This window comes from Sphaerodactylus townsendi, unplaced genomic scaffold (assembly GCF_021028975.2).
Source record: "Sphaerodactylus townsendi isolate TG3544 unplaced genomic scaffold, MPM_Stown_v2.3 scaffold_824, whole genome shotgun sequence".
NCBI lineage: Eukaryota > Metazoa > Chordata > Lepidosauria > Squamata > Sphaerodactylidae > Sphaerodactylus > Sphaerodactylus townsendi.
The window spans coordinates 1-12,107 of NW_025951050.1; the positions used below are offsets into that span (position 1 = coordinate 1).

Consider the following 12,107-nt stretch of genomic DNA (forward strand, 5'->3'; position numbering starts at 1 on the left):
CCCCTCCACCCCCACAGACCTGCCTCCTGCAAGCAGCCTCTGCCCCCTCCCTCCTCCTCCAAACCCCTCCCTCCCCCTCCAGATCAATTTCTTCTCTTGGCACTACCCACTCCCCCAGGCCCACAATTCCAGTAATACTACCATTTTAGAAGGAGGAGGAGAAGGAGAAGGAAAAGGAGGAAGAGGAAGAGGAGAAGGAGGAGGAGATGGAGAAGGAGAAGAAGGAGGAGGAGGAGGAGGAGGAGGAGGAGGAGGAGGAGGAGGAGAAGGAGGAGGAGGAGAAGGAGAAAGAGGAGAAGGAGGAGGAGGAGGAGGAGAAGGAGGAGAAGGAGAAAGAGGAGGAGGAGGAGAAGGAGGAGGAGGAGAAGAAGGAGGAGAAGGAAAAGGAGGAGGAGGAGGAGAAGGAAAAGGAGGAGAAGGAGGAGGAGATGGAGAAGGAGGAGAAGGAAGAGGAGGAGGAGATGGAGGAGGAGATGGAGGAGGAGATGGAGGAGGAGGAGGAGAAGGAACAGGAGGAAGAGGAGGAGGAGGAGGAGAAGGAGGAGGAGGAGGAGAAGGAGGAGAAGAAGAAGAGGAGGAGGAGGAAGAGGAGTTTGGATTCACATACACCCCTTTCTCTCCTGTAAGGAGAGAGACACAGATCTGTCTCTCCAAAGCCTGCCCTCAGGCTACCTCTCGCCCAGGAGGTCAAATGGCTTTCCCAAAACCACGCTGCCACCAGGCCCATGAGGCAACAAGGGCACGTTCCAGCCTAAGTCCCTTGGACCACTGACTGAGGAATGCGTGGCCACCAACGGAATCTTGAAGCGGTGGAAGAGACCCAGCTGAGTGGGAAATGCACCAGGAGGCCCCGCTGCACGGCCTTGAGCCAGCCCTCCAAGGGGGGCAACCCGTCCCCCCTCCTCCTCCGGGCTCACCTTCTGGCCGATGGCCGACACCAGGTAGCCGTTGCAGTGGCAGAGGGCAGTGACTGGGCCCTTCTGCTCCTTCTCGTACAAGACCTTGAACTTGTTCTTGGTGAGCGGCTGCCCAGGCTCCGGAACCACTTCGATGATGTCCATGATCAGGATCTGCAGGGTGTGCAAGAGCGGGGGAGGGGGAGGGTGTCCCATGGAACCAGAACTCTGCCTTGTATGGGTCCAAGGAGACATCTCCAATTTCACCTCCGCCGCAAGGCCTCTGGGATGCCAGAGGCACCTCCTCCATCCACAGGCAAATCAAGGTGGGGTGGGGGTGGAAAAAGGGGCTCCCAGAGTACAACGGGGCAGGATGCACCGACACCCATCCCTGTGACCGGATTCTGCGGTCTCTCTTGGACACTGAGGGCATTGATCACACTGGACCGGCCTCCTGCTCATTCCAACTCTCCAGGTGGAGCTTGCCAGCAAAACACACGCCTTGCAAAGCACAGGTGAGTTTGCCTCCTCTGTGCAACTGCTTGGGATTTTGCACAACAAGGAGCAGGTCTGACTGACCCACCGCCTTGTGAAACCCTCAGCTTAGTAGTAGTAGTAGTAGTAGTAGTAGTAGTAGTAGTAGTAGTAGAAGAAGAAGAAGAAGAAGAAGAAGAAGAAGAAGAAGAGGAGGAGGAGGAGGAGGAGGAGGAGGAGGAGTTTGGATTTACATCCCCCCTTTCTCTCCTGCAGGAGACTCAAAGGGGCTGACAATCTCCTTTCCCTTCCCCCCTCACAACAAACACCCTGTGAGGTAGGTGGGACTGAGAGAGCTCTGAGAAGCTGTGACTAGCCCAAGGTCACCCAGCTGGCGTGTGTGGGAGTGCACAGGCGAATTGAATTCCCCAGAGAAGCCTCCACAGCTCAGGCGGCAGAGCAGGGAATCAAACCCAGTTCCTCCAGATTAGATACACGAGCTCTTAACCTCCTACGCCACTGCTTAGAGCAGGGGTGTCCCACTCTGGCACTCCAGATGTTCATGGACTACAATTCCCATCAGCCCCTGCTGCCAGATGGGAATTGTAGTCCATGAACATCTGAAGTGCCAGAGTTGGACACCCCTGACTTAGGAGGAGTGGGAAGGAGAGGAGCTGGGCAGAACAGCGCCCTCCAGCAGCGTGGTGGAGAGACGCATCTTAGCCTACCTTACCGAGCTCTTTGCAAGGATGTCGGCAGCGTCACAGTTGTGGAATTCTGAAAGCTCCGCCCACATGCTGAGCAGTATAGGGCAGGGGTCCCAACGTGGTGCCCGGGGGCGCTATGGCACCTGCTGATGCCTTTCCAGGAACCCGCCAAGCGTTTTAGAAAGCAGGTGGGGCCAGGTGGGGCTTTTGTTCAGCAAGGCAGCAACTGTATTGTCGAAGGCTTTCACGGCCGGAATCACTGGGGTGCTGTGTGGTTTCCAGGCTGTATGGGTCACTATCAGATCCTCTGAAGATGCCAGCCACAGATGCAGGTGAAACGTCAGCAGAGAATGCTGCTAGAACACGGCCAGACAGCCCGGAAACCACACAGCACCCCAAGGCAGCAACTGTCCACCGGAGATCTCGTTTGTCATTGGCTCCCCCTCCTGCAGCAGCCCTTTCGTGGTTACGCCCCTCCCCCTGTTCTAGAATTCCCTGGGATAGGGCTTCCTGGCCTCCTGGCCCAGCAGCCCCCAGTGGGACTCACCCGGCCCCGGCAGGTGACCTCCTCCCCTTGCATCAGGCAGGTACCGGCAGCGATGTAGCCCTTCAGCCCCGACACCGTCTCCTCGCTCTTCAGGGCCACGGTCTTCATGCACGTGACGTGCTCCCACTCTTCCAGGTCGATCCTGCGGGCGGGGAGAGGTCAGCTGGGGAGAGCCATTCCCTCTTCCCTCCTCACAGGTGGCTGAGCTCTGGCGGGCACAGTTTAGGCCAGTGAGGGCAAACCTTTTCGAGACCGAGTGCCCAAACTGCAACCCAAAACCAACGTATTTATCGCAAAGTGCCGACATGACAATTTAACTTGAATACTGAGGTTTTAGTCTAGGAAATACTGAGGTTTTAGTCTAGGAAAAATGGTTGGCTCTGAGGCGTGCGTTACTCGGGAGTAAGCTTGGTGGTAGTCGGTGGCTTTGCTTTGAAGCAACTGTGCAACTCTTCAAACGGGTGACCCACGACCCTAGGAGGGTTTACTCAGAAGCAAGCCACATTGCCAGCAACTGAGCTTACTCCCAGGTAAAGGATCGCGCTTTAGTTCTTTGCATGAAAATCAGTGGGGTTTAACAGCGCTTAACAGGGTTACCTACACTGCTTCCCCAAAACTTAGGTCTTAGGTTTAATGCTAATAATCGAGCCCAGCGGCCCAGGCCAGCCTAGATGTGGGGGGGGGGCAATTCCCCCCCCATGATGAACTCTGCGCATGCCCACAGAGAGGGCTCTGAGTGCCACCTCTGGCACCCGTGCCATAGGTTCGCCATCACTGGTTTAGGCTGACTGTTCACTGGCAAACAGGAGTGAACCAAATGCTCCTTCTCCACACTCCCACTGTCCTCAACGAACAGGGACCTGGATTTGAGTTTCTACTCTGCAGCAATGAAGAGCCACAGAAGTCAGTGCTCTCAGCCAAAACCCCCAGTTGGAGAATGCCACCCTCCCCAACTGGGCCCTCCCAGCATCCCCAGCTGGTATTCTGCCAGTCATATGAATGCTCAGGACAGCTTGTGAGGGTGACAAACACATGCTGAATAATGCACTTCCGGTCCACTTTCCATGCGCTTCAGCAATTGCTTGCAAGTGGATTTTGCCCTTTCACCCAGGAAAACCCCGTTGCAAAGTGCATTGGAAGTGTGCGAACACACAGCATTCTGAACGGCTTGATCCCACAGAGATTCTCCAACCATTGCAGGGAGTACTTCTGCCAGTTCCCTCTTGGCACTGCAGACTCCTGATGCATGACGCTTCTGGGGGCCCTCCGTTCCCCGGGACCAACATTTTAGGCTATTGGTGACAAAGTCCTGCTCTACTGATGGAAAGGAGGTTTTTCCCCCTATTTTGTTTGCTTCGTGTTTTAAATCTGTTGATGAAATACTGCTTTGAGCACCAAGAGCGTCTTAGTTGATAGTTCCATGGGAATGTTAACTCAATGCATGGCAGCTGTGAAAAAGGCAAACTCTATGCTGGGGATCATTAGGAAAGGAATTGAGAATAAAACTGCACAGATTGTCATGCCCTTCTATAAAGCAGTGGTGCGACCGCACTTGGAGTCCTGTGTCCAGTTCTGGTCGCCGCATCTCAAAAAGGATATTGAAGAGATAGAAAAAGTGCAGAGAAGGGCAACGAGGATGATTGAGGGACTGGAGCACCTTCCTTATGAGGAGAGGCTGCAGCGTTTGGGATTCTTTAGTTTGGAGAGGAGACAACTGAGGGGAGATATGATTGAAGTCTATAAAATTATGCATGGGGTAGAAAATGTTGACAGAGAGAAATTTTTCTCTCTTTCTCACAATCCTAGAACCAGGGGGCATTCATTGAAAATGCTGGGGGGAAGAATGAGGACTAATAAAAGGAAACACTTCTTCACGCAACGTGTGATTGGTGTTTGGAATATGCTGCCACAGGAGGTGGTGATGGCCACTCACCTGGATAGCTTTAAAAGGGGCTTGGACAGATTTATGGAGGAGAAGTCGATTTATGGCTACCAATCTTGATCCTCTTTGATCTGAGATTGCAAATGCCTTAGCAGACCAGGTGCTTGGGAGCAACAGCCGCAGATGGCCATTGCTTTCACCTCCTGCATGTGAGCTCCCAAAGGCACCTGGTGGGCCACTGCGAGTAGCAGAGAGCTGGACTAGATGGACTCTGGTCTGATCCAGCTGGCTTGTTCTTATGTTCTTATGTTCTTAAGGTTGAAAAGCGGCTTATACCTCCCAAAAGGTGAAGAAGAAATAGTAATATTTAGTGCCGAGAAGGATCAAAGAGTTTCACTTAAATCTTCCAATCCTGGACAGTATTATTTTCCACCTAAAGCTTTCGGAGGGGTGCTCAGGCTGGGAGCCGTGGCTCTCTGGGGCCACTTAACTATTGCTCGTGGCTAAGCTGAGATATGAATACAGGGCCCCTGGCTTCCTGGCTCACAGCTCATGCCCAAAATTTCTACTCTATCTCAGAGTTAAATAAAAATAGCAAAACAGAAGAAGAGGAAGAGTTTGGATTTATATCCCACCCTTTTCTCTCCTGTAAGGAGACTCAAAGAGGCTTACAATCCCCTTTCCCTTCCCCACCCCCCACAACAAACACCCTTTGAGTCTCAGCCTCAAAGAGTCTCAGTCCTTTGAGCTGGGTGGGGCTGAGAGAGCTCAGAAGAACTGTGACTAGCCCAAGATCACCCAGCAGGAATGTAGGAGTGCAGGAACACATCTGGTTCACCAGAAGAAGAATTTACGGGGCTTCCCTGGTGCCAGTATAAATAATAGCACCAGCATGCAGCCGTTTGGCAGAGTCCAGCCGCACCAGAGACTGAGCCAAAACGTACCCTGGAACCGGAGCTCTGGGGCTCCCTTGTAGAAGAGAGAAACCTTTGCCCTGTACAGTGAGGTGGCCTGGCTGCCACATCTAGACACCCGGGCACCTTACAAGGTGCGGGTTGTTCTCCACGCTGCCTTCTCCAGCTCCAGTGAGGACACGGCCTTCTCATGCTGGAGGCAGGATTCAGCTACCAGTGTGCCCAGCCCCGCCCGTGCTTCTCACCTAGTGTTTGGAATCGTCTCCCAGCTCACCGGAGAGATCAGCTGAATGGAAAAGGCCTCTTGCAAGGGGGGGATGTAGCGATCATCTGGAGGTGCAGAGAAAGAGAGAAATTCCACGTTAAAATGTGTGAGACGGGATGCTGGACTAGAGGCTGGACTAGATGGGACCCTCACTGGTCTGATCCAATAGGTCTCTTTTGATACGGCAGCCAAGAAAGCCAATGGGATTCTGGGCTATATCAATAGGAGTACAGTGTCCACATCGAGGGATATAATTGTACCTCTCCATTCTGCATTGGTTAGACCTCACCTGGAATATTGTGTACAGTTCTGGGCACCACAATTCCAGAAGGATATTGACAAGCTGGAAGGGGTCCAGAGGAGGGCAACCAAAATGGTCAAAGGTCTGGAATCCATGCCCTACAAGGAGAGACTTAGGGAGCTGGGGATGTTCAGTCTGGTGAAGAGAAGGCTAAGAGGTGACATGATAGCCATGTTCAGATATTTGAAGGGATGTCATGTTGGTGAGGGAGCAAACTTGTTTTCTGCAGCTCCAGAGACCAGGACCAGGAGTCACGGGTTCAAGGTGAAGGAAAAGAGATTCCACCTAAACATCAGGAAAAGCTTCCTGACAGTCAGGGCTGTTCGACAGTGGAATGCACTGATCCTACAATGAGCAGAGGGTTGGGCCAAATGGTCAGTATGGCCGCTTCCCACTCTATGATTCTATGGCATATCTAAATCAATAACACTGCTCCACGCAACTTGCTCACCTCGCTCGATGGTCTCGAATTCCTTCTCCTCTCCTGTCATCCGAGGGATCCGACTGCACGCGTTGTTAATGCTGGTGGCCACAGCGTAGACCTGCCAAGAGAAGTAAATCCAATCAGGTAAGCAGCAGTGGCGTAGGAGGTTAAGAGCTCGTGTATCTAATATGGAGGAACCGGGTTTGATTCCCTGCTCTGCCACCTGAGCTGTGGAGGCTTATCTGGGGAATTCAGATTAGCCTGTACACTCCCACACACGCCAGCTGGGTGACCTTGGGCTAGTCACAGCTCCTCGGAGCTCTCTCAGCCCCACCTACCTCACAGGGTGTTTGTTGTGAGGGGGGAAGGGCAAGGAGATTGTCAGCCCCTTTGAGTCTCCTGCAGGAGAGAAAGGGGGGATATAAATCCAAACTCTTCTTCTTCTAAGCAGGAGGGACCTGTGAGCCAACAAGGAACACACACGGAACACCCCGTGGCCACCTCTCCTGCAGCACCCCAGATAATACCCAAGGGGCCAGATCTTCATGCAACGTGTTGTAATTTTATTTGCAAAAGAGATTCCTTTGTTTTGTTCTTCTAGAAGACAGTCTCACGTAACAGAACATACAGGGGCTGGTGATGCCACAAACCACTCTCCTTAGTTTTCACAGGTGTGGCAAACACACCACACACAGGTGGCAGTGGGACACAGGAGTGAAGCAATCAACCAACAGGCCTGTAGGCCCCTAATATGTAGAATCAGGCTGGGAAAGCCCAGGACCCGTAGGCCATTACTGCGAGGAGTCTGAATGGAATGGGCTTTATCAGGGTACCCAGTGTGGTGCCTACCAAATGTTTTTACAAAGTGGGCAGAGCCATGAGGGACTTCTGATTGGCTGTGGAGGTTTTTCACAAGTTGCTTCAGCAGCAGCGGCCATCACAGCACAAGCATCTTAGAACATAAGAACATAAGAACGAGCCTGCTGGATCAGACCAGAGTCCATCTAGTCCAGCACTCTGCTACTCACAGTGGCCCACCAGGTGCCTTTGGGAGCTCACCTGCAGGAGGTGAAAGCAATGGCCTTCTGCAGCTGTTGCTCCCGAGCACCTGGTCTGTTAAGGCATTTGCAATCTCAGATCAAAGAGGATCAAGATTGGTAGCCATAAATCGACTTCTCCTCCATAAATCTGTCCAAGCCCCTTTTAAAGCTATCCAGGTTAGTGGCCATCACCACTTCCTGTGGCAGCATATTCCAAACACCAATCACACCTTGCGTGAAGAAGTGTTTCCTTTTATTAGTCCTAATTCTTCCCCCCAGCATTTTCAGTGTATGCCCCCTGGTTCTAGTATTGTGAGAAAGAGAGAAAAATTTCTCTCTGTCAACATTTTCTACCCCATGCATAATTTTATAGACTTCAGTCATATCCCCCCTCAGACGTCTCCTCTCCAAACTAAAGAGCCCCAAATGCTGCAGCCTCTCCTCATAAGGAAGGTGCTCTAATCTTCACTGCATTACCCTGCATGTCTAATTTAAAAGGGAACCTGCTAAACAAAGTCAGTCTGAAATATTGAGTAATGTCCCTCCTGGATACACACACACAGACATACCTTGGACTCTACGTGGTAGGCGACGTAGTGTACAGTGCACCGCAACGGAATCTTCCGGACGGGCCACGAAGCATCGTATGAAAGGTAGGCAGGCAGGACACTGATGCGCAATTCCCCCTGCGGCACAGAACACCCTCAGGGGTTTACAAAGCTGCCACTGATCCTCCACACCCCCATGTAACAAAGGGGCATCGCTACCCCAAACACAGCAACAGGGCGAGAGATGAATTAACACTGCTTAAAAGACTCCGACGGGAGACCAACAAGCTCTAAGACTGGAGCTGCCAGACAGAACCACTTCTTGGGTGGTGTGTGGTTTCCGGGCTGTATGGCCGTGTTCTAGCAGCATTCTCTCCTGACGTTTCGCCTGCATCTGTGGCTGGCATCTTCAGAGGATCTTCAGAGGATTCAGAGGATCTTCAGAGGATCCTCTGAAGATGCCAGCCACAGATGCAGGTGAAACGTCAGGAGAGAACGCTGCTAGAACATGGCCATACAGCCCGGAAACCACACACCACCCAAGTGATTCCGGTTGTGAAAGCCTTCGCCAATACATAGAACCACTTCTGTATTGTCGAAGGCTTTTGTGGCCAAAATCACTAGGGTGTTGTGGGTTCTCCGGGTTGTATGGCCGTGTTCCAGCAGCTTTCTCTCCTGACATTTCACCTGCATCTGTGGCTGGCATCTGGAGAAGGCTACTGGAACATGGCCATACAACCCGGGAAACCCACAACACCCTAGAACCACCTCTGTTCATCTCAGACCTTGAAAACCCTGGGGTGGCCCTAAGTCAGTTGCAACCTAACAGCACACAATTATCATTATTATGAAAGGAACAAAGCATAGCCTAACAGGGGAAGGGAGGGGGCAGCAGCATTCCACAAGGGGCTGGGGTAAGGTCTGGTCCGGCAAGACTGACGTACCTGCCGGTTGAAGTACAGAAAGCCCTTGGGGCAGTTGACGTTGTGAAAGGCGGCAAAGGACTCGATGGGGCCGTCGATGGTCATGGGGTGCAGCCGTAGAGCCCCCCGAGAAGTCACCAGCAGCCAGTGGGGGGAGGGGCCACAGATAAACACCTGGAGAATAAAGGCAAATGCGATCCAGGCCGTAGAAGTCAGTATCCTCCATCCCCCATGAAACATGGAATTCAGATTAGCCTGTTCATTCCTACACACGCCAGCTGGGTGACCTTGGGCTAGTCACAGCTTCTCGGAGCTCTCTCAGCCCCACCTACCTCACAGGGTGTTTGTTGTGAGGGGAGAAGGGCAAGGAGATTGTAAGCCCCTTTGAGTCTCCTGCAGGAGAGAAAGGGGGGATATAAATCCAAACTCTTCTTCTCTTCTTCATCTGTGGTCGGCATCTTCAGAGGCATATCGCAGAGAGGTTACACACTGTGTCAGTGAGAATGTTTAGTGGGGTATATATTGTCCATGTCCCAGAAGTCAGTATCCTCCATCCCCCATGAAACATGGAGCCTTTCTACAAGACAACAGAGAGTCAGCGTGGTGTAGTGGTTAAAAGCAGGTGGACCCTAATCTGAAGAACTGGGCTTGGTTCTCCACTCCTCCACACAAGTGAGAGATTTTAAACTGGAGAACCAGGTTTAATTCCCTGCTCCTCCACATGGACCCTGCTGGGTGACCTTGCGCCAGTCACAGTTCTGCGGAACTCTCTCAATCCTGCCTACCTCACAAGGTGTCTGTTGTGGGGCGTAGGAGGTTAAGAGCTCATGTATCTAATCTAGAAGAACCGGGTTTGATTCCCAGCTCTGCCGCCTGAGCTGTGGAGGCTTATCTGGGGAATTCAGATTAGCCTGTACACTCCCACACACGCCAGCTGGGTGACCTTGGGCTAGTCACAGTTCTTCGGAGCTCTCTTAGCCCCACCTACCTCACAGGGTGTCTGTTGTGAGGGGGGAAGGGAAAGGAGTTTGTAAGCCCCTTTGAGTCTCCTGCAGGAGAGAAAAGGGGGATATAAATCCAAACTCTTCTTCTTCTTCCTTGAAGGAGAAAAAGATATAAATCCAAACTCCTCCTCTTCTTCCTGGCTTCTTCTCTCTCCATGAAGTGACTCCATTTGATGCTGTGCCCTCCCACCCTCACCCTCACCCCCACCCCCAGTGAAAGCCTCACCCCAGAGTAGCCATAGATGTCTTCAAAGAAGCGGAAGCGGGCCACCCGGCCCCGGGCAGCACCCAGCTCCTCTCCGCTGGTGCTCTCGGGCTTCTTCTTGGACGGCCTGGGCTTCTTCTCTCGGAAATTGATGTTGTGGGGGACCTGGGCGGGAGGGAGAGGGCGGCCGTGAGCCGTGAGCAAGAAAAGCCGGCGGCGCTGAGGGCAGCTGGAGCCCCGGAGGGTCACCGTTACCTTCTTGAAGCGCACTTTCAGGTTGCTCTGGCTCAGCTGCGAGTCGTGGTTGAAGGCTTCGTAGATGAGCAGCTCCTGATCCACGTGGACCTGCCCGGGGGAAGAGGAGACATTCAAGGTCGGCCTCTCCCTTCGGTTCTCTCTCCCAGACCTTGCCAGCCTGGAGAACTGGAAAACTGAAATACTGGCCACAAATATAAATAACAATAGAGGATTAAAGTGCACGTGCCGTTTAATAAGTGACTAGTGCACCTGTGTCAACATGAATAAACAGACATGACGCTTACAAAGGTTCGTATCTACAATGCAAAAACTGGTGGCAATTTGCCAACCAGAGAAAAGTTGCATTTAGGTACAAATGGGACGTCTTCCAACCTTTAAGGGCAATTATTCCCTTAGAAGAGCAAGAGCAGCAAAGTTTGAAAACATCCCTTGTAGTCTACACAACAGTTGTAAGACTTCAAACTTTACACAGGAGTACTAGTCACTTATTAAGCTACATGTGCACTGTAATCCTCTGTTGTTATTTATATTTGTGAAAAATTCAACCGGGCATACAATACAATACAATGGAAAGCTACAGGTTTGGCAACAACCCCAAAAAATAGCCCAATGCAAGGAATAGTGCAAATAAATTTGTAATAGCTGATCGTTGATACTGCATTCCGTTCTCATAATTTTCTGAACGTTGAGACTTTGGATTTATTGCCTTCATAAGCCACATGGTGAAAAGAACTGGCGGCGGACACTTTGATTCCATTCCAACGTTCCTTGATGGTGTGGTGAGCTTATCATTGCGTCACCATACATAGACTTGATGCGAATTCTCCATTTAATGAGACACTCAGTTACATCTGGCTGATATGGATTAATGTCCTTAACTTACCTGTATATTTGTATGTTGTAAAGTTATAAGGATATTTATAAATTGTGACTTAGAATACAGCTATTACGAATTTATTTGCACTATTCCTTGCATTGGGCTATTTTTTGGGGTTGTTGCCAAACCTGCAGCTTTCCATTGTATTTATATTTGCGGCCAGGGGGCCTCGTGTTCTTAGAAGTAATTTGCGGCAGCTCTTCCGGGCAAGAAGGGGGCTGGACCCCTCTTGTAACACCAGCCCTGGAGAGAAGTCCAGCTTGTAAAGAGTAGTTTCAGTAACCGCTACATAATTTGTTGGTTTTTCCACTTGGTGGTTGCTGTTCGGGGTTAGAAGGCTGCTCTCTGGTTCCAGCCGCTTGGACGTGGGGACTGTTCTAAGCAGGGGGGTCGCTCTCAAGACTCACCAGCAGGTACGGGCGGCTCTGCCGGTTTCCCAGGGCGACCAGCAGCACTTCCTTCACCAGCGGCATCTCGGTCTGCCGTACCACCTCTTCCCTCTTGGCTTCGCCCTGGGTGGCGGGTTGCCCGAAGGAGCTGTCCACCAGCACCCGTTGTCCCATGGGGAAGTTCTTCACCAGGAAGACCAGGCGCCAGTCAGGAAGCTGGTAGATCTGCAAGGAAAGAGACGCAGGCGGTAGCTGCCCGGCAGCGACCCAGTGGAGAAGTTGCTCACTCCCTGGACGCCAGGCGGGCCTTACCTCCATGGTGCCGTTTTCCCGCACCAACACACACCAGTGGGTGGGCTCCGCCTTGTACAGGTGGGGGTCCCTATCGGCTGACGGCAGGCTGAAACGGCGCGGCTCTTCCTTGCTAGGGCTGAACAGAGTGCTGGAGTCCCC

The 12,107-nt window shown here is 52.1% G+C and overlaps 1 protein-coding gene across 1 annotated transcript; it reads right to left on the reverse strand.

The window, feature by feature from the left end:
* Positions 1-653: 653 nt before the first annotated feature.
* LOC125425579 (cleavage and polyadenylation specificity factor subunit 1-like) lies at positions 654-12,101 on the reverse strand. The gene is made up of 10 exons (XM_048483157.1): positions 11,967-12,101; positions 11,673-11,879; positions 10,386-10,475; positions 10,152-10,295; positions 8,943-9,095; positions 8,020-8,136; positions 6,438-6,528; positions 5,666-5,750; positions 2,625-2,766; positions 654-1,070 (listed from the first exon to the last, which is right to left on the reverse strand). Exons 1-10 carry the CDS (start codon positions 11,970-11,972, stop codon positions 669-671), a joined length of 1,437 nt encoding a protein of 478 aa, XP_048339114.1. The 5' UTR covers positions 11,973-12,101; the 3' UTR covers positions 654-668.
* Between the last annotated feature and the right edge of the window lie 6 nt (positions 12,102-12,107).

Bases quoted from the DNA above. Each gene is read 5' to 3' on its own strand.
- LOC125425579 (XM_048483157.1), bottom strand. The intron at 9,096-10,151 runs GTGAGGCTTTCA...TTTATTCTCCAG, and splicing joins ACATCTATGGCTACTCTGGG to GTGTTTATCTGTGGCCCCTC. The intron at 5,751-6,437 runs GTGAGCAAGTTG...CTGCACCTCCAG, and splicing joins ATTCGAGACCATCGAGCGAG to ATGATCGCTACATCCCCCCC.